Consider the following 19,625-nt stretch of genomic DNA (forward strand, 5'->3'; position numbering starts at 1 on the left):
ATTAAATCCGCACTTCCAGTCGAGTAATAAGAGTCTTTATTAATAAAGATAGTGCTCCGCAGCAGCAGTCATACCAGACAGACAAACGCGTTTCGGCGCGCAGGCCTTCGTCAGTGTCACAATTGGCAGTAGCAACGGAAATGACATAGATATATATATATATATAATTATAGATTTGTTTTCAATTAGAAGGGACTATACAGCCGTGTCACATTATCAAAGACATGGCTGTGGAGGTGTGCAAGACCACCATTACGGAGGTGAGTCAGATGGGCAAATGGAGCTCTGAAACTGGTCGTTCAGACAGAGCACTTAGCCCATTTAGAACTGAGTACGATTCTACTAAATGTCTTCTGAATCCTGACGGTTTTCTGGGAAAAAAAACCCCATGTTTCTACGTCAGTGGTGCTCAACCCTTTTCATGTTGAGGACCCCCACAAATATATGTAATTGCCTGCCGACCCCCGTCTGAAAATATGTTGTTCTAGGACCCCCTCCAAGAAGCAAAGATTTGAGTTGAAACGTTCGCTCTGAAAGAATATATAATATTCAAAGATGTGCGGCACTCGGTGCTGCGCTATGAGCTTGTAGATCTGCTATTCTTCAATAGCTAAAGTGTAACCTAATGCTTAAAACATTGTCTTGTGAGCCAGACTGTTGCCTCTCACAATGTTCGAAAGGCTTCTGTCACACAGTGTGGTGAAACGGAAGCTTCTGTCACACAGTGTGGTGAAACGGAAGCTTCTGTCACACAGTGTGGTGAAACGGAAGCTTCTGTCACACAGTGTGGTGAAACGGAAGCTTCTGTCACACAGTGTGGTGAAACGGAAGCTTCTGTCACACAGTGTGGTGAAACGGAAGCTTCTGTCACACAGCGTGGTGAAACGGAAGCTTCTGTCACACAGTGTGGTGAAACGGAAGCTTCTGTCACACAGTGTGGTGAAACGGAAGCTTCTGTCACACAGTGTGGTGAAACGGAAGCTTCTGTCACACAGCGTGGTGAAACGGAAGCTTCTGTCACACAGCGTGGTGAAACGGAAGCTTCTGTCACACAGTGTGGTGAAACGGAAGCTTCTGTCACACAGTGTGGTGAAACGGAAGCTTCTGTCACACAGTGTGGTGAAACGGAAGCTTCTGTCACACAGTGTGGTGAAACGGAAGCTTCTGTCACACAGCGTGGTGAAACGGAAGCTTCTGTCACACAGCGTGGTGAAACGGAAGCTTCTGTCACACAGTGTGGTGAAACGGAAGCTTCTGTCACAGTGTGGTGAAACGGAAGCTTCTGTCACACAGTGTGGTGAAACGGAAGCTTCTGTCACACAGTGTGGTGAAACGGAAGCTTCTGTCACACAGTGTGGTGAAACGGAAGCTTCTGTCACAGTGTGGTGAAACGGAAGCTTCTGTCACACAGTGTGGTGAAACGGAAGCTTCTGTCACACAGTGTGGTGAAACGGAAGCTCTGAAAATGATCAGAGGATAAAGCTGATGTGACGCCTCCCTCCTCCCCGCTTCCGTTTCGTCGTTAGTCACACAAATTTGTCAACATTTTTGAAGCGTACTGTATATACCTTTCTGCTTACGAGGACTGTCAATTCTAAAAAAAAAGAAGAAAAAAAAGGTAAAGATATTTTATGAACAGAAACGGAAGGTGGCGGCTTCCTCTCTCACATTTTGAGATGTAGTTAGTTACTAGTTCCAGACTCTGAGTCTACACAGTCAGTATTTAACATTCAGAGATTGTGGAATAGATACTTAAACCTGACCGGGTTCGATGGTGTCGCCCCTCCCTCTACACGCTCACACATTGCAGTGTGTGACCACATTGTGAGGTCACAGGGCTCTATACTCCAGGTGTCTATAGAGCGTCGCAGTCCCTCCCCCTTTCAGAACGACGAGTGGCCCAGGAAATTATTCTCCATTCATTTTCAAAACTTATTTATTTAAAGACCTTTTAAGCGTCGTACGAAGCCAACTCTTGTCGTGACAAATCATGACAACACAAACACAATATTTTGGACCAAACAAATAATTAGAAAGAAGAAAAACAACAAAAAAAGTGTTGTAACCTGCCGTTTTTTTATACTACTTTCTAATTCTTTGTTTGGCCCGAAAAATTGTGTTTGTTGTCATGATTGGTCACGACAAGAGTTGGCTTTGTCCGCGGCGTAAACCTCTTTAAATACTTTCTGAAAAGTCTATGAGGAAAATGAACGGGGATTTATTTTCCGGGTCTCTCGAGGGGACTGCGACTACGCTCTATAGAGCGTCGCAGTCCCGCCCCCTTTCATGACGACGCCAGGCCCAGGAAATAATTCCCAATGCATTTTTCCTCATAGACATTTCAAAAAGTATTTACGGTTACGCCGCGGACAAAGCCAACTCGAGTTGTGACAAATCATGACGACAAAACACAATATTTTGGACCAAACAAATAATTACAAAGAAGAAAAACAACAAAAAAGAGTGTTTTAACCTGCCGTTCTTTTTTTCTTCTTTCTAATTATTTGTTCAGCCCGAAATATTGTGTTTGTTGTCATGATTTGTCACAACTCCAGTTGGCTTCGTACGAGGCTTAAAAGGTCTTTAAATAAATACTTTTTGACATTTCTGAGGAAAATAAAGGGAAGCTCCGCACACTCCGATCTGCGCACAATCAATGTATTTATTTAGCAAGCTTTGGGTCTACTGACCTTCTTCAGGCACGATGCCTGAAAGTACGATGCTATCATTGAAACTAGGTCAGTGGTTAACTGGTTATCCACCAGTGCTGTGGGTGACTTCCCCAAAACAAAGAGGTGTTCTTCATTTGCATCAACCCTGCTTGTTTACAAAGTGTAAAAACATACATTTAGTTAAATGTTTGTCTCTTGCCAGGGCTGTCCGAGGTTACTTTATTTTTTTATTTAATTATTTGTCATATCTGCCCTTGCAGTGTTTGTTTACGAAGCCTAAATGGCAAAACGCTTATTTATTTGACGTTCTAAAACACGATTAATAAATCATTAATTGCACTTGTTTGTTAATTAATCATCAACTAAAATTGCACGAGCCCCGAAGCATATCGACGGATTTCTTTTCTGTTACTTTTCGGGTAAATGGAAAAAGAGAACCTGTGTTACTTCCAATTGATTAAGTTCTTAACGGGTTTAACATCTGTTAAATATTTATAAAATCTTACAGGCACACGTAAACAACTTCCATCCCTAAGAAGACTATTGTCGTCGTTTCAACAAATCGCACTCGTTGGTCATACAAACATTTACAGTTGTGAGATTTTATTCTTGCTGGAACCCCTTTTGGTGTTATAGCATTACGTTATGCTTTAGCTATTGAAAAATAGCAGATCTACAAGCTCATAGCGCGCCACCGAGTGGCGCGCTACGAGCTTGTAGATCTGCTATTTTTGAAAAATCGAAAGAACGACTTGACATAGAAACATAGCTTTTTTCAGAAAACTGTCAGGATGTAGAAGACATTTATAGAATCTGATCTCAGGTCAAAGTGGGTTAATGTCATGAAAGGTGCAAATTAACGTTTTATTCTTATTCTTACTCCTCAGATTAAGGAGTGCGCGGCGGAGGAGCGCGGTAAGGGCTACCTGGTGTCCTGCCTGGTGGAGCACCGGACCAACATCAGCGAGTACCAGTGCAACCAGTACATCACCAAGATGACCAGCATCGTGTTCAGCGACTACCGGCTCATCTGTGGCTTCATGGACAAGTGCAGGGAGGACATCAACCAGCTGCACTGTGGCAGCATCACCACCGGGGACAAGGTAGGAGAGAAGGTTTTCTTATTTCTTATTGAGTCAAATATTGGTCGTCGGCACGGTTAAAGGACCACTTCACCACTTTTCAACGTATCTTCATATAATAGGTCCTCACTAATAATCACGATAAAATGGCACAATTTTGTTCTACTCAGTCTGTGTCTCATAGGAGGTCTGTGGGCAGTTCAGAAACCGTCTTCCAGTGACATCATCGATGGGGAATCTTGTTTAAAAATAATCTGCCTAATGATGATGTCACTGGAAGACGGTTTCTAAACTGCCCACAGCCCTCCTATGAGACACAGACTGAGTAGGAAAAAATCGTGCCATTTTATCATGATTATATATGAAGATAGGTTGAAAAGTGGTGAAGTGGTCCTTTAAGTTTCTCTCTCACTAAAGCCGCCTGCCTTTAGTCTTGAGTCCGCTGTGTGTTTTTGTTTGGACATTGAAGGACCCCTTGTCGGCAACGTGCAGTAGGTGTCTAGTTTGTGCCTGATGTAAAATTTACTATATAGTATTTCTTATGAATATTAAAATACTTGTGATCTCTTATGAATATTAAAATACTACGAACGCACGCACACCGAGATTTCACCTGCGGTTTATCCAATAATAATAAATAGCTATTTGTCCCAAATTCACCCAAACTGCAGTTATCTGTGGCTAAAAACCACCATCTACGCAGCTCGGTTGTGCACGTGTATTGTAACAGAAACATGGCATTATGACATTGAAGCTCAAAATGTACCATTCATTTCGATATGAGTTCTGATTTCTACATTTAAATGGCGATAACCCTATTGGATACTGTAGCCAGATTACTCGGATGCTAGCCATATTGTGGTGCCTATAGAGTGAGAGTTGAATAACTTTTAGGCTATTACAGTCTCTGCCTTTTTTAAAACTATTTGACTGCCACCTAGTGGTCATTTGAGGTAGTTGGCTTCTGCCAGCGGAAATGGACTGGATTTCTACTCATTTACATCTTAGTCTCCCGGCCTCCCAGACGGAGAGAAGAAGAAGAAACTGCTAACGTTAGCATTAGCTCACCATGTTTATCTTTCGCCAGAAACGGTCGTATGTCGATCACGATGCGATGGAAAGTCACACATCGCATCCCCATCGCCGCGGACAGTGGTGATGATGATAAGAGCCAAAGAAGATCTACTTCTTTTAATGGCGACACTATGGGGACGTGTGCGTGCGTCTCCCGGTGCTGGGGGTGACGAAGGCGTTGCCTGGCAACTGGGACAGGGACTAAAAGTAGTTTTTTTTCCAGCGTAACCGTTTCATATATGATATAAAGAGATATAAAAGCTGCGATATCGTGGCTTTGGCAGACAAACGGGTCTTAATTAGAAAGGGAAACTTTGACAGGAAAAGACTCGCTCTCCGTATAGAAACTAGAAGTAAAACTCCTTAGAGTAAAGTGCTCTCTGTGCTCAAAGTGCAATTAAAAAGCAAACGTTATAGCACTGACGGAGGTCTTGCACTTTGAGCACAGAGCACTTTAAGAGCCTGGTTAAAATATAGGAAAAGATATTGTGCTATATGGCACAATATAGCACTGACGAAGGTCTTATAGGACCGAAACGTTTGCTTTTTAATTGCACTTTGAGCACTTTATGCGCATGATAAAAAATAAAGGAAAAAATATTTTCTTAAGTCTCAGACTAAAGCCCCATTCAGACCGAAGAAGCAGAAGCTAGCTTCTGCTTCTTCGTCCCATGTTATCTCTATGCTGAACAGCTTCTGCGTTTAAAAGCTGGAAGAATAGCTTTTTTTTGTTTTTGCTTTTTTTTTTTTCTCACCGGACCTTAACTTTAAAGCAGCTTTTAAAAGCTGGAGCTTTAAAAATCTGCGTGTAGCCAATCAGAGCACAGCGTGGTTTGAGGAGGCGGAGTTGAGCTCATTTTACAAAACCGAAAACCCTCTGGAAAGCTGTCCGAGCCAATTGTCCGCATTAAAAAATAAACTTTTTGAATATGGGCTGTATATGAAATATGAATGGATATTTGGCAAGACCATAGCATATTTTGTGATAGAAATTAAAGTTTATATGAGAAACAAGTTGTCGAAGCGGTGAAAACAGGTTGTGTTCCGTGTGCCGTCGCGAGTGTCACGTTTCTGGGGACAAGTCATCGTGCATTCACCCCCCCCCCTCCGGTTCTCATCGAAGCTATGGATGGAATACTGAACTGAACTCTCCGGAACGCTATCCGTCGCTGACGCTGATTGTGGACTAAACAGTGCACACACACACACACACACAGTACACAGTACAGTAGTCCCCAGTACTGGAACGCCGAGGAGAGCTGTGCTCGGAGACGATTTGCGGGACGTTTCCTCGCACTAAAATTAATTGCCCTTGTCGCGGGACCTCGCCCTGAGCACAGGGCGTTGACCACTGGTGTACGCTCCTCGACACCCAGTCTCAACTTAGGGGGTCCTCCGCGGGCCGGGCCACAGGGTCCAGAAGTCGGTCCACTTTCGTGTGTGTGTGTGTGTGTGTGTGTGTGTGTGTCGCTGCATTGTATGTTGATTGTTGAAACGTGGGCACCGTGAATCATACCTTTAAAAAATAATTAATAGCCTTTATATCAGTTGTATGTACCCCCTCTATTTATGCAATATGTTGCCCATGTTTTGTGATTGGTTTGCTGCGTTCTGAATCGATAAACCAATCGCATATATTTATTTGAGGGAATCATTTCAGACAGCGCCGAGATAGGAGCTCCCTTCCACGGGAGACTTGGGACTGAATGTCCGGAAATCGCACGTAAACATAAGCTGTTTTAATTGCTTTTACGACGTGCTGGATACATACAATTGTATTTCTACGGTATGCTCTTTCTAAATCAACATTAACATTACATACAGAGCCGCCATTTAAAACAATGCCCGGAGGGTTTCGCTCGTGGCATGGGGGAGACGAGAGCGGAGTGGGGGGGGGAGACATGAGCACTGAAGACGGAGGATTGAGATCCCGTCCGTTCGGTTATTTACAAACAAGTTTACCAAGATTATATTATTTATTCATCCATACATAGGTTATGATGTAACTAAATATATAAGTATGTCTCCTCTACAGTCGCTATTTTACATTTTAGACTTTCAAATGCGCATCTGCTCAAACTGCCCGTCTCTCGTCTCAAAGCCAGACAGCCAGTCCAGGCAGCTTGAGTGACAGGTACCTTGTACACGCCCACTTTCTCAAAAAAAAGCTGCGTCTTTCTGAGTTCTGCTTCTGCTTTTTAAAGCAGCTTCTTCAATGTGAACGGAGCTTAAGGAGTTTTTACTTCTATTTTCTATACGGTCTTTCTGTCAAAAGTTTGGAACAAAAGGACGAAGAAAAGGCGCAACAGTTTTCTCAGTGCTTCTTAATTAGAAAGTAAATGTATTAATAGAAAGGTCACAGGTTCCATCTCCTGACAGATATGTATGTCCTCCTATAGCAAGACACTTAACTGAGGGCGACTGTGGCTCAGGAGGTAGAGCTAGCAGGTCGTCCAATGATCCATGGGTCGGCAGTTCGAATCCCGGCTCCTCCTCCTGTCTACATGTCGAAGTGTCCTTTGGGCAAAGACACTGAACCCCAAATTGCTCCTGATGTTGCTGGTTGGTGCCTTGCATGGCATCCACCACAATCGGTGTATGAATGTGTGTATGAATGGGTGAATGTAATGCACAATCTACAGTATGTAAAGCGCCCTGGACAAAGGCGCTATATAAATGCACCATTTGCCATATCTACTTGCAGCTACTGTAGCACTCAACTGCGAGTCCTTTCGGACACAAACCCACAGCTCTAAATGTACTAATTGGCCATTCCTACTGGCTACCAGTGTCTCTCTATGGAGGCTGTGGAAAAACATACCCAGCCGGTTTTAATGCGACGTTTCACTTTGACTGAAAGCATATTAGTCCTAAAAACAGTCACTGATGAAAGAAAGCGTCATCGTTATCGGCGTACAAGTCGTACATACATTCCTTCTCTCCTGCTGGCTGCTGCTGTTGCCAAGCTAAAATCACATAAGCCTGTTCGCCATGGTCCTAATTGTGGGATAGGCGGTCGTGATAAGACGTTCGCAATTTAGGACTCTCAGCAAATACATTTTCCTTCCTTGGCAGGAACCAATTCTCAGTTTCATTATCGGGGAATTTGCCACGCTGGCTTGCTGGCTTATCCCATTCTGGTCGGGAACCCCTTTTGGTGTTTTAAAGCATTGTGTTATACTTTAGCTATTGAAAAATAGCAGATCTACAAGCTTGTAAGTCTGCTGAAAAATCGTGAAAATGTGCCGCAAATCTTTGAATATATATTCTTTCAGAGCGAGTGTTTTTAACTCTCTTCTGGGGGTCGGTGGCCAATATTTTGTGGGGGTCCTTGACATGAAAATGTTTGAGAACCAAAAAAAGAAAGGAAAGGAAAGGTACTATGTTTACCCAGGGTAACTGGACTAAGCTCAAGAACTTGTTTACAGCCAGGCCCTGCTCATAGAACATTTCATGGTAGGGGTTCAATGCTTTGTCCAAGGGCACTTCAGCGGTGGTCATTTTAACGTGCCGGTCCGGGGATACGAACTAGCGACCTTCCGATATCAAGACCGCTCCGCAAACCGTTCGGCCACCGCTGCCTCTATAGACATAGAAACATGGGTTTTTTCTGTAAACTGTGAGGATTTAGAAGACATTTAGTAGAATCTTTTCTCCGGTCTAAATGGGTTATTTGAGTTTATCCCAGCTTCCTGGTGCTGGTTTGTGTTGAATTGCTGCCTGTTAACTTAACCACTTTCAGACCTGAGAACTGATTCTACAAATGTTTTGTTTTCTAATCACAGTTTTCTGGAAAAACCCAATGTTTCTATGTCGGGGATTCTCAAAGATTTTCATGTCAAGGACCCCCTAGAATCATCTGTATTTGGCCGCGGAGGACCACCCATCTGAAAATATGTAGGTCCAGGGACCTCCCCAGAAGCAAATATTTGAGTTAAAAACCGTTGGCTAGGAAAGAATATATATTCAAAGATTTGCACTCAATTTTCACAATTAAAAAAAGTAATAGCAGATCTACAAGCTCGTGCTGCGCTACGAGCTTGTAGATCTGCTATTTTTCAACAGATATAACATTTAAATAATGGTTAAAGTGGTTAAAAGCTGTATAGGCGACACAGACTCGGGTATAAATGGGTTAACCACTTTTAGCCTAGCATACTATTTAATAGGTCATCGGTATCTACAAGCTCACGTCACTGTTGTGAGCTTATTAATATTAGATCAACCATCACTGTTTTTTAATTTTTTTAATTGGGCTTAATGGCTTTAAATCTCTCTACACTTCTGTCCAAGCATTTGAGATCCACCACTTTGGACAAGTTGGATATAAACTCTAATAAAATGATTGCCAGCGATGGAGATGTGTGTGTGTGTGTGTGTGTGTGTGTGTGTGTGTGTGTGCGCATTCATTAAAAATGCATTGACATCGACTTCATCAACACAAGTCGATTCAAATTAGGAGAAGTTTGAAAGTCAAACAACTAAATGAAAACACATTTTCATTTGTTTTCCCCATATTATTTTTGCTCTGTGTGTGCGTGTGTGTACTGTACTGTACAGTACAGTACACAATTCAAACCGTATAAGATTGGTTATCGTCACGGACATAATTAGTTCTGTCCCTTTTGCATCGGAGTTCAGTCACAGCTTTAATTAACAACCTGCAGCTGTGTTCTCCTTTTGATGTGCGCTCTCATGCAGCGTGTCCCCACTACTAATTGACTGGCTGAACTGTACTGTACAGAGAAGTACAGTACAGTATCGACCTCAGAATAGACGAAGCTTGAGGACGTTATTCATGTACAGTAGTTGTTGTTGTCTGAGGAGGAGGAGGAAATGTTCACGTCGTGAATGTGGAAGGTATAATAATAGCAGATTGTATTCTGATCTGATGATGTGCCAAATAACTCCTGCTGGCTGCAATAATGTTGGTGTTAGCATTATGCTATGCTTTAGCTATTGAAAAATAGCAGATCTACAAGCTCGTAGCGCGCCACCGAGTGGCGCGCTACGAGCTTGTAGGGTCTGCTATTTTTGAAACACCGAAGAACGACATAGACATATGACATAGAAACATAGCTTTTTCAGAAAACTGTAGAAAGGATGTAGAAGACCTTTTTAGAATCTGATCTCAGGTCAGAATGGGTTCATTATACCATATGACCTTCAGTATGTCTTCTATTGTGTTCTGAAGGTACACGAGGTGTTTTGTATTGTGTTCCTATGGCTGGAGGAGCCGTTGTTGTGCTGCACAGCGCTCTGTGTGCTGTGCCAATTGTGCCTCGTGGCCCTCGTCTGTCTGTTGCCTTCTCTTTTCGTGTGTGTGTGTGTGTGTGTGCGTGTGTGTGTGTGCGTGTGCGTGCGCGCCTGCACTGTTTACAATTACATTCATATGTCAGTGGGTCAAAAGGAGAGAAGATGGCTGCCCAACCTCCCTATACCCACCCCCCCCCCCCTCCCGAGTGATTTATTTGGTTTTTTGGTGTAAATAATTTTCATGTTTTTTTTTCCGATCTCGATTACTGTTATCATTGTGTTGTGAATGAATGCATTAATGGGACCTGAATGGAAACAAGACTGCAAAAAGGTATTTTTTCGGTTGCTATCCTTTTGGATAAAATGTGCTTTGACTGACTGTATAATGTACTGTTTTGCATTTGTTATTGTCTAATAAGATAATCAATCAATCGATGTGTAGCCTATAGCTAGCCGGCTATGTCTTTTCTAATGGGTTTCTGTGCCATGTCGGAGAGAGAGGCCTTTGTGTGTTTAGAGGACTCCGTTTGACATGCTCCGCCCCCACCCGCCCCCTGTTAACCCGTTCTGACCTGAGATCAGATTCTGAAAATGTCTTCTACATCCTGACAGTTTTCTGAAAAAGCTATGTTTCTATGTCAGTCGTTCTTCGATCTTTCAAAAATAGCAGACCTAGATCTGCTATTTTTCAATAGCTGGGTTGAAGTCCTCCCGGGACTCCAAGCAACGATATATATATATATATATATATATATATATATATATATATATATATATATATCCACTTTTGCAACGCTTCAGTGCTAATTGGCCAACTGGATGACAAGTGTTGCTTGTTGATGTTGGTTTGAAACTCTGTCAGCTTGGTTTGCTCCCCCGTGATGTCCAAACATGGACTCAGTCAGTCAGTCAGTCAGTCAGTCAGTCCCCTGTGTCCAAACATGGAGTCAGTCAGTCAGTCAGTCAGTCAGTCCCACATGATGTCCAAACATGGAGTCAATCAGTCAGTCAGTCCCACATGATGTCCAAACATGGAGTCAGTCAGTCAGTCCCCTGTGTCCAAACATGGACTCAGTCAGTCAGTCAGTCCCACAGTCCCACATGATGTCCAAACATGGAGTCAGTCAGTCAGTCAGTCAGTCAGTCCCACATGATGTCCAAACATGGAGTCAGTCAGTCAGTCAGTCCCACATGATGTTGCTTTGTCGCTGGAAACCTTCTATGTTAGGGAAAAGAAGAAAATAAATTACCTGTGTTCTTTATTAGGAGAAAAAAACATGATGTACCATCACGTTTTCGAGGGGGTACCGTACCACTACCAACACATACAGTTGTGGCCGGAAATATTGGCACCCGGGCCTTGCACATAAGAACAAACGACTCAATACGTTGAAATTGGTTGTATTTGGTCTCCAAAGTTCTTTATTGAACTAATAATAGTACAGAAGCTTTGTTTTTTTTTAATCGGAACTTAACGTTTCATTTTAAATAGATTATTAAATTATTTGACACCTTATATAAATTCAATATTTGGTAGCACAGCCTTTGGCGTAAATAACTGCTGTCAAACGCTTCCTATAGGTCTCAATGAGATGCCTACTCCTCTCTACCTCTCTACTGGAAGTTTGACCCACTCTTCTTTTGCATACTGCTCCAGTTGACCCAGATTAGAGAAGGCTGCCCTTCTTCCAACTGCCATTTTCAGATCCCTCCACAGGTGTTCAATGGGACTGAGATCTGGACTCCTTGCTGGTCACTTTAGAACAGTCCAGCACTTTCTGTTGAACCATTCCTGGGTGCTTCTTAACCCATTTTGGGTGGGAACCCCTTTTGGTGTTAGAATTATGTTATGCTTTAGCATTAAAAAAAACGACTGACATAGAAACATAGCTTTTTCAGAAGACATTTTTTTCATCTGATCTCAGGTAAAAATGGGTTGATGTGTGTTTTGGGTCGTTGTCCTGCTGGAAGACCCACCACGTTCGACGTGTTGAGTCTTTTGAAAAAACATGCTAGGGTGCCAATACTTTTGTCCACCACCGTACATACATGTCACAATCATTACTGTACAGGTAAACGGTAGACAACACAAATGTCATACCAACATACATGGACAGAACAAAAAGACATACTGGACTGAAAAAACAAAAAATCTGAATATTCTTCTCTGGCCTGGTATCATTGAGGATGCGCTAGGTCAGGACATCTACACACGTCCAATGCATCCCTCCATTGGAATCCCTAGAACTAGGACGTCTGGAATGTGTTAAGGTTTCTGTGTTGCAGTACAGACAGACAGACAGACAGACAGCAGGAGGTTTGCCTGGCTGTGGTCGGTCTCCAGTGTCTGTAGACAGACAGACAGACAGACAGACGGAGGTTTGCCTGGCTGTGGTGGGTCTACTGACAGACAGACAGACAGCAGGAGGTTTGCCTAGCTGTGGCCGGTCTCCAGTGTCTGTAGACAGACAGACAGACAGACAGACAGCAGGAGGTTTGCCTGTCTGTGGTGGGTCTGTAGACAGAAAGGCAGACAGACAGCAGGAGGTTTGCCTAGCTGTGGTCGGTCTCCAGACAGACAGACAGACAGACAGACAGACAGAAGGAGGTTTGTGTCTGTGGTGGGTCTCCAGACAGACAGACAGACAGACAGGCTGTGGGTGGTCTCCGTACAGACAGACAGACAGACAGACAGACAGACAGAAGGAGGTTTGTGTCTGTGGTGGGTCTCCAGACAGACAGACAGACAGACAGGCTGTGGGCGGTCTCCAGTGTCTGTTTACTCTCTCTCTCTACACGCTGTCTCTCAGCCGCCCAGAAGCAACAACAACATTCTGCTTTTTCCTCTGGGCTATTTTTAAATCTCTCACTTTTCCCTTTTTTTCCTATGAATAACGGGATGTATTTCTTAACGTGATTTAATGACCTTGTCAGTTGAAGTCAAATAAAGATGGTTGGGTGGGTTTTGTGTGTCTATAAATCCAATTGTATGTGTATTAAAAACGGCCGCAACATTTGCATTGGGTATCCTCTGTGTCTCTCGAGTCCCATCCAGGACACCCACTCTCAGGGAAGGGTGATAGCGCGTCTCCAGAGATTAAAATGCAAAGTGCATTTTGCATCCCAAACTGCAGTTTATAGTTAAGGGATGCAATAAAACGACGACCTCTGCATCCACGGAATGCACTACTGTACTTTACTGTACTGTTTTTGTCTACACACACATTCACAACAACATCCGGTCCGTCGGTAAAAGTGGTCCGGGCGCTATAAGCGATGTGCACATTTTATTAATGGATTAAATAGGCCCGGGCCCTTAACCCATTCTGACCTGAGATCAGATTCATACGAGGTTTCCACTGGACACACACTGGTCTGATGAACCCATTCTGACCTGAGATCAGATTCTAAAAATGTCAGTCGTTCTTCGATTTTTCAAAAATAGCAGACCTACAAGCTCGTAGCGCGCCACTCGGTGGCGCGCTATGAGCTTGTAGATCTGCTAATTTTCAATAGCTAAAGCATAACATGATGCTAACACCAAATTGGGTTCCCGTTCAGAATGGGTTAAGGTCTTAAAGGACCACTTCACCACTTTTCAATCTTCATATAAGAGGTCCTCACTAATAATCATGAAAAAAATGGCACGATTTCTTTCTACTCAGTCTGTGTCTCATATAGGACGGCTGTGGGCAGTTTAGAAACCGTCTTCCAGTGACATCATCATTAGGCAGATCTTTTTTTTTAAACAAGATTTTTTTACAAAAATATTTAGATTTTCATTATCGTGAAAACGATGGCTTCCATTTTCACATTGCAACTTTTCAGGACTATAGAAAGCCTGCAGTTTCTATTAGCTTGTATTCCCCATCGATGATGTCACTGGAAGACTGTTTCTGAACTGCTCACAGCCCTCCTATGAGACACAGACGGAGTAGAAAAAAATTGTGCCATTTTTTTCATGATTATTAGTGAGGACCTATTATATGAAGATTGGTTGAAAAGTGGTGAAGTGGTCCTTTAAATGCTGCAATTTGTAAAAAAAATGGCAAAACATGTCGTTGAAGTGGGACTCATCAAATGTCCCTGGGACTCATTTCTAAAAGACCATCCCTGCGTCCCGGGACTCATTACATTGAAAACCTATTTACAGTACATAAAGCAAAGTTACTATGTTTACCCAGGGTAACTGGACTAAGCTCAAGAACTTGTTTACAGCCAGGCCCTGCTCATAGAACATTTCATGGTAGAGAGGTTCAATGCCTTGTTCAAGGGCACTTCAGCGGTGGTAATTTTAACGTGCCGGTCCGGGATACGAACTATAGCGACCTTCCGATATCAAGACCGCTCCGCAAACCGTTCGGCCACCGCTGCCCCTAATCACATCACTGCAACTACAACCAAATGAAATGTTGAGAACCATAATATATAACCATGGTCTCTCTCTCTCTCTCTCCAGGACATCCACTCCCAGGGCGGGGTGATAGCGTGCCTGGAGAAGGGTCTGGTGAGGGAGGCCGAGGAGCAGACCGGGGCTCTCTCCATCAAGGAGGAGTGTAAGAAGTCCATCATGCGCGTGGCCGAGCTGTCCTCGGACGACTTCCACCTGGACCGCTACCTCTACTTCTCCTGCCGGGACGACCGCGAGAGGTTCTGTGAGAACGTGAGTGATTTGTGTTTTTATTAGTGCTGGGGTTTTTTTCAAATTTCAACCCCTTTTTCATATCAAGGCCTGTGGTTATTTATTCGGCATTTGAGCCACAGACCACCATTCGATGTCACATTTAGCCACTCGGAGTCGCAGTGCGACGCGTTTTGAGCTTGTAGATCTGCTATTTTTTGCTACAACAGTATATGCAATGTGGCCCATCTGGACTGGAGTGAATGTGGAAATATAGAGGCCATATTCGAAGTTGCCCACCCCATAAGTGATGGTATAAAGTGTAGTTTGGTAACGATTGGTCTTACAGTCTCCCTGAGACCAAGCGGACTGTAGTACTGTAAACATTACACACGATTGGATGACTGAAATGGGGGAAAAAATAATGAGAAATGTTTTTTTTTAAAAACCCTGTTATCTGTGATTCCCAGACACCGGCTGGAGAGGGACGCGTCTACAAGTGTCTTTTCAACCACAAATTTGAAGAGGCCATGTCTGAGAGGGTGAGCAATCATCTGCAAATTACTTCCTCCACACACACACAGGAGTCAATCTGAGGCGGGGCAATTTAACGCCGTTATTGTTGTGTAAGAAGAATGGAAACGCTCTTTTATTCTCCCAAGTTATTTAACAACCCCCACCGCCTCCAAAACGTGTTTACCCAAGAAGTAAAAGTAGAAATACCAAATACCACTTGCTGTTCTCTCCCTATTCTAACCTTTTTGTTTTATTTTTTATTTTTATTTTGTATTCATTCCCTACTCGATCATACTACAATGTCGCACCAAAGTATCGGATACACTAGCTCGTTTTTGGGGGGGCTCTGACATTTTTTGCTATTTTTTTTTAATTTGATTTGATTATATTGTTTCATGTGGGTTTTTTTATGCTTAATTTAAAAGTTAGTTAACAGTACAAGGAGAAAAAAACCTGAATAAAGCTAAAAGAAAAGGGAGTAAAGGTGGTTGCACACCGGCCGCGTTTTTCGGAAAACCAATGGAGAAACGCCGCAAAAAATCTGAAGAAATTATGGTATAGAACTTGCAAATCATAGACTGTGCATTCACTGTGTCACGGTACAGTACACCTGTCACGGTACAGTACACACCATATCACTGATATCGTGTGATATCACGATATCGTTGGAGACCTTGTCGTCTCGGCCATATATTTCTCACCATATCGCCCCCACACCTCCCTCCCTCCCGCAGTGTCGAGAAGCGCTGACCACCAGACAGAAGCTGATCGCTCAGGACTACAAGGTCAGCTACTCGCTGGCCAAGGCCTGCAAGTCTGACCTGAGGAAGTACCGCTGCAGTGCCGACACCAACATGCCGCGCGCCCGCGAGGCGCGCCTCTCCTACCTGCTGCTGTGTCTGGAGTCCGCCGTGCACCGAGGTACGCTTGATTCAATACCTCTCCTACCTGCTGCTGTGTCTGGAGTCCGCCGTGCACCGAGGTACGCTTGGTTCAATAGTTTAGGTAGGAGAGGCGCACCTCTCCTACCTGCTGCTGTGTCTGGAGTCCGCCGTGCACCGAGGTACGCTTGATTCAATAGTCTAGGTAGGAGAGGTACGCTTGATTCAATAGTTTAGGTAGGAGAGGTACGCTTGATTCAATAGTCTAGGTAGGAGAGGTACGCTTGATTCAATAGTCTAGGTAGGAGAGGTACGCTTGATTCAATAGTCTAGGTAGGAGAGGCGCACCTCTCCTACCTGCTGCTGTGTCTGGAGTCCGCCTTGTACCGAGGTACGCTTGATTCAATAGTCTAGGTATAAGAGGCGCACCTCTCCTACCTGCTGCTGTGTCTGGAGTCCGCCTTGTACCGAGGTACGCTTGATTCAATAGTCTAGGTAGAAGAGGCGCACCTCTCCTACCTGCTGCTGTGTCTGGAGTCCGCCTTGTACCGAGGTACGCTTGATTCAATAGTCTAGGTAGAAGAGGCGCACCTCTCCTACCTGCTGCTGTGTCTGGAGTCCGCCTTGTACCGAGGTACGCTTGATTCAATAGTCTAGGTAGAAGAGGCGCACCTCTCCTACCTGCTGCTGTGTCTGGAGTCCGCCTTGTACCGAGGTACGCTTGATTCAATAGTCTAGGTAGAAGAGGCGCACCTCTCCTACCTGCTGCTGTGTCTGGAGTCCGCCTTGTACCGAGGTACGCTTGATTCAATAGTCTAGGTAGAAGAGGCGCACCTCTCCTACCTGCTGCTGTGTCTGGAGTCCGCCTTGTACCGAGGTACGCTTGATTCAATAGTCTAGGTAGAAGAGGCGCACCTCTCCTACCTGCTGCTGTGTCTGGAGTCCGCCTTGTACCGAGGTACGCTTGATTCAATAGTCTAGGTAGAAGAGGCGCACCTCTCCTACCTGCTGCTGTGTCTGGAGTCCGCCTTGTACCGAGGTACGCTTGATTCAATAGTTATGCTGGTTTTCAAACAAAAAAATCATATCAAGGCCCATTATTTATTCAGCATTTGAGTCATGACCAGCTCAGTGGTCTTGTGGTTAGTGTCCGCCCTGAGACTGGGAGGTTGGGGTTCAATCCCCGGCCGGGTCATACCAAAGACTCTAAACAATGGGACCCAGTGCCTCCCTGCTTGACACTCAGCATCAAGGGTTGGATTGGGGGTAAGTAAGCTAGATACTAGAGTCATGTCCAGGGGGTGTACTTGTACATCAAGCTGCCTCACGCTACAGAAAAAGGAGCTCCTGCCCCTATGAGCCTCATGGCTCGGCAAGGCTACTTACTTATTTGAGTCACAGACCACCATTTAATGAACATTTAGCCTCTCCGACCCAAAACTAAAGAATATTTTGGTTGTCGTTGGATAATATTTTGTCCACGTTTCCATGCTGTATTGATGTTGGTAGTACAGTAGGTACCATAAGGAGTGATAACAGGCGAACATTGATCCGAAATAACAATTCTTCTGCATTCTCTAATTGTGTAGACTTTCTTGGTAGTGTCAGGGCGAGATGCTGGACTACAGTAACATACTGAGTGAATGTTAACGGTCCTTCCTCCCTCAGGTCGTACGGTGAGCGGAGAGTGTCAGGGCGAGATGCTGGACTACAGTAACATACTGTCCTTCCTCCCCAAGGTCGTACGGTGAGCGGCGAGTGTCAGGGCGAGATGCTGGACTACCGGAGGATGCTGATGGAGGACTTCTCCCTGAGCCCCGAGATCGTGCTTCACTGCCGCGGCGAGATCGAGGCCCACTGCTCCGGGCTGCACCGCAAGGGGCGCACGCTGCACTGTCTGATGAGGGTGGGCCGCGGAGACATGGGAGCCATCGACAACCTCTGTCAGAAGGCTGTGAGTCTCACGCTGTTGCTGTTATCATTTTTTATCCCACAATTTTGTAACCCATTTTTCTACCCCTGTGTCAATTATCTAATGTGATCCTGGGCTCTACACACCCTCCACCAACGTTCTCAAACATTTTCATGTCAAATATATGTCAAATATATGTGACTAAATTTGACTGAGAGACTGCCATTGGACTTTTTAGATTTTTTGACATGAGGTTTTTGTGAAAACTGTCAGGATTTAGAAGACATGTTGTAGAATCGTCCTCGGGTCTAAATGTGTTAAAACAGCTAATGTACCGCCTGGCCATGATCTTATGTTGGGTACTGTCATGGCTGGCTCTTGCCATGACAAACATTCGGAGCAGGAGACGTGCGAAAGATGAACAATATATGATTTATTAAATACTAGGCCTATACAAGGAACTAAAAGAACTGCAGTACTTAACATAACAAATGATATAGAATGTGTAGTCAGTGAGTCAGTGGTGTAGGTGTAGTGTATGGATGTGTGATACATGGTGTGGTGCATGTGTGGATGGAGAGAACCATCAAACATAAAGGAACGGAGGCATGGAGGCTAATGCAGGGAGTGGAGGCAGCAGGTCTGCCTCCTCTGGATCTCTCTTCTCAACTGGGATGAGTGTTGTATTTATGGCCTCTGGGAGACACCGGGCCCAGGTGCTCTCCTCCTCTGGGAGACACCGGGCCCAGGTGCTCTCCTCCTCTGGGAGACACCGGGCCCAGGTGCTCTCCTCCTCTGGGAGACACCGGGCCCAGGTGCTCTCATCCTCTGGGAGACACCGGGCCCAGGTGCTCTCCTCCTCTGGGAGACACCGGGCCCAGGTGCTCTCCTCCTCTGGGAGACACCGGGCCCAGGTGCTCTCCTCCTCTGGGAGACACCGGGCCCAGGTGCTCTCCTCCTCTGGGAGACACCGGGCCCAGGTGCTCTCCTCCTCTGGGAGACACCGGGCCCAGGTGCTCTCCCATCAGCCATCAGGCCAATGCCCTACCCAGGCTCACCTACAGGATGAAAGTTAGGCAATAGGCAGGCACATCCACTACTCATTATGTGTGTGGGGCATCACATACACATATCATAGTTTGCACCAAGAGTATCTCCTTAATTCAAATCAGGTGCGAGTGGAGAAGACATTTAGGGACTTTGGACATAAGAATACACACAATTTTTTTGGCATCTTAACGATAGATTTGTCCTCGTTATGATGACCGTAGCTCTGCTCTAAAAGAGTCACAAACAACTTTCTTTCGGTCATTTACAAACAAAACAAAATGGTTAAGCAATTTACATTGATTAGTCAACATAGTGACTATTTTAGCTGAAAAGGTATGGGCTGAAGCATGAAGCTTATTTTGCCCACATTTTTACATAATAATAATAATAGTCTATGATAAAATATCACAGTAGCATATATGAAAAGCACAAATGAAAAAGTAATATCAAGTTACCGTAGAAATATTACTAAAAACAGAAAAGGAAAAATAAATAGAACAAAGGGTAAACAAAATTTGATTTTCAGACATAATAATAATAATATATAAAGTGTACTTAATA

The 19,625-nt window shown here is 44.3% G+C and overlaps 1 protein-coding gene across 2 annotated transcripts in view; it reads left to right on the plus strand.

Annotated features, from left to right (window-relative positions):
* Positions 1-19,625, plus strand: part of LOC308314856 (Golgi apparatus protein 1-like) — a 73,779-nt gene that overhangs the window by 27,409 nt on the left and 26,745 nt on the right. For both annotated transcript variants that reach the window (XM_080762614.1, XM_080762613.1), the window contains exons 4-8: positions 3,560-3,775; positions 14,544-14,747; positions 15,176-15,247; positions 15,956-16,142; positions 17,842-18,056. In XM_080762614.1, coding sequence (XP_080618740.1) covers positions 3,560-3,775; positions 14,544-14,747; positions 15,176-15,247; positions 15,956-16,142; positions 17,842-18,056 — 894 coding nt within the window. The remainder of the gene's footprint in view (positions 1-3,559; positions 3,776-14,543; positions 14,748-15,175; positions 15,248-15,955; positions 16,143-17,841; positions 18,057-19,625) is intronic.

This window comes from Protomyctophum bolini (genome assembly GCF_963924005.1).
Source record: "Protomyctophum bolini genome assembly, chromosome: 4".
Lineage (NCBI taxonomy): Eukaryota > Metazoa > Chordata > Actinopteri > Myctophiformes > Myctophidae > Protomyctophum > Protomyctophum bolini.